Genomic DNA, 1082 nt, shown 5'->3' on the forward strand with positions numbered 1-1082 from the left:
AACAAGCAATCCAATCACATAAGATGATAATATATAGGATCATGCACGTGTTGATTAATACAGGACCTGCTGATCACCTCACATCACATCAATTTGATTGAACAAGATGCAAAAAAGAAAGAAGGGAAATCCATATATGGAAAGATATATATGGAAAGATATATCAGAAGCTCGTATGCTTCTGCATGCACATATCAATACACGATCAGCCGATCAGGTGATGTAGTACTGATGATGCATGAATTTGTCATGCATAAGTAGCAATTCAGTATTATGTGGAGGAATAGTTAATTCTTCTTTCCACCTGATCTGTGCGGATCGTCTCCTTTGAGCATATCCTGCAGCACCTCGTCATCCAGGCACTCCAGCTCGATCACCTGCTGCCTGGACGACGACGAGCCACCGCGGACGTAGTTGCGTGCCTCGGCGGGGAAGTTGAGCACAGCGAGGTGGCCGCGCATGGCGTAGGCGGAGCGGTCGTAGGCCCGCGCGGCCTCCTCCGCCGTGTCGTAGGTGCCGAGCCAGACGCGGACGCTCTGCCGGCTGGAGTCTCGTATCTCCGCCGCAAACTTGCCGGACGGGCGACGCCGCACGCCGCGATACTTGGTGCTCTCGCCTCCGCCGTCCATATCTACCCGATCGAGTTCTTAGCTAACCCTAGCTATCGATCGAGCAGCTTATGCAAGATGGAGCTAGGTTGTGTGTTTGCTTGTGAACCTGTGCTGTGTAGACGACCGTGTGATAGAAATGGTAGAGAGTGAGTGTGGTATTTAATACTGTTTCGTGGTGCCTAGCTAGCCCTAATGGATCGATTCTCCCCCTCGCGCGCGGTTGAGATTGTGGAAGACGGGTCCCTCAGCTCTCCTCTGTCTGTACCTGCTTAAAGCTTAATTGCAATTTAAGAAACACTCGCTACTGCAAGTTGTTAATCAGACTAGTGTTGTACTAAAGTAAGTGGATCGATCCTTTGTGTTGGGATTGGGTGAATGCATTGTACGTGGACGGTCAATATTTAGTTTCTTCAGTAAGCTGCATACGTGTGTGAGTGTGTGACTGTGACTAATAATATACTTGTCTCAAAC

At 49.1% G+C, this 1082-nt stretch overlaps 1 protein-coding gene across 1 annotated transcript; it reads right to left on the reverse strand.

Moving 5' to 3' along the window:
- Window positions 1–287: 287 nt before the first annotated feature.
- LOC124651302 (ethylene-responsive transcription factor 14-like) lies at window positions 288–629 on the reverse strand. Its single transcript, XM_047190405.1, has one exon. It carries the CDS (start codon window positions 627–629, stop codon window positions 288–290), a length of 342 nt encoding a protein of 113 aa, XP_047046361.1.
- Window positions 630–1082: the final 453 nt, after the last annotated feature.

This window comes from Lolium rigidum, chromosome 1, assembly GCF_022539505.1.
Source record: "Lolium rigidum isolate FL_2022 chromosome 1, APGP_CSIRO_Lrig_0.1, whole genome shotgun sequence".
NCBI classification, from domain to species: Eukaryota; Viridiplantae; Streptophyta; class Magnoliopsida; order Poales; family Poaceae; genus Lolium; species Lolium rigidum.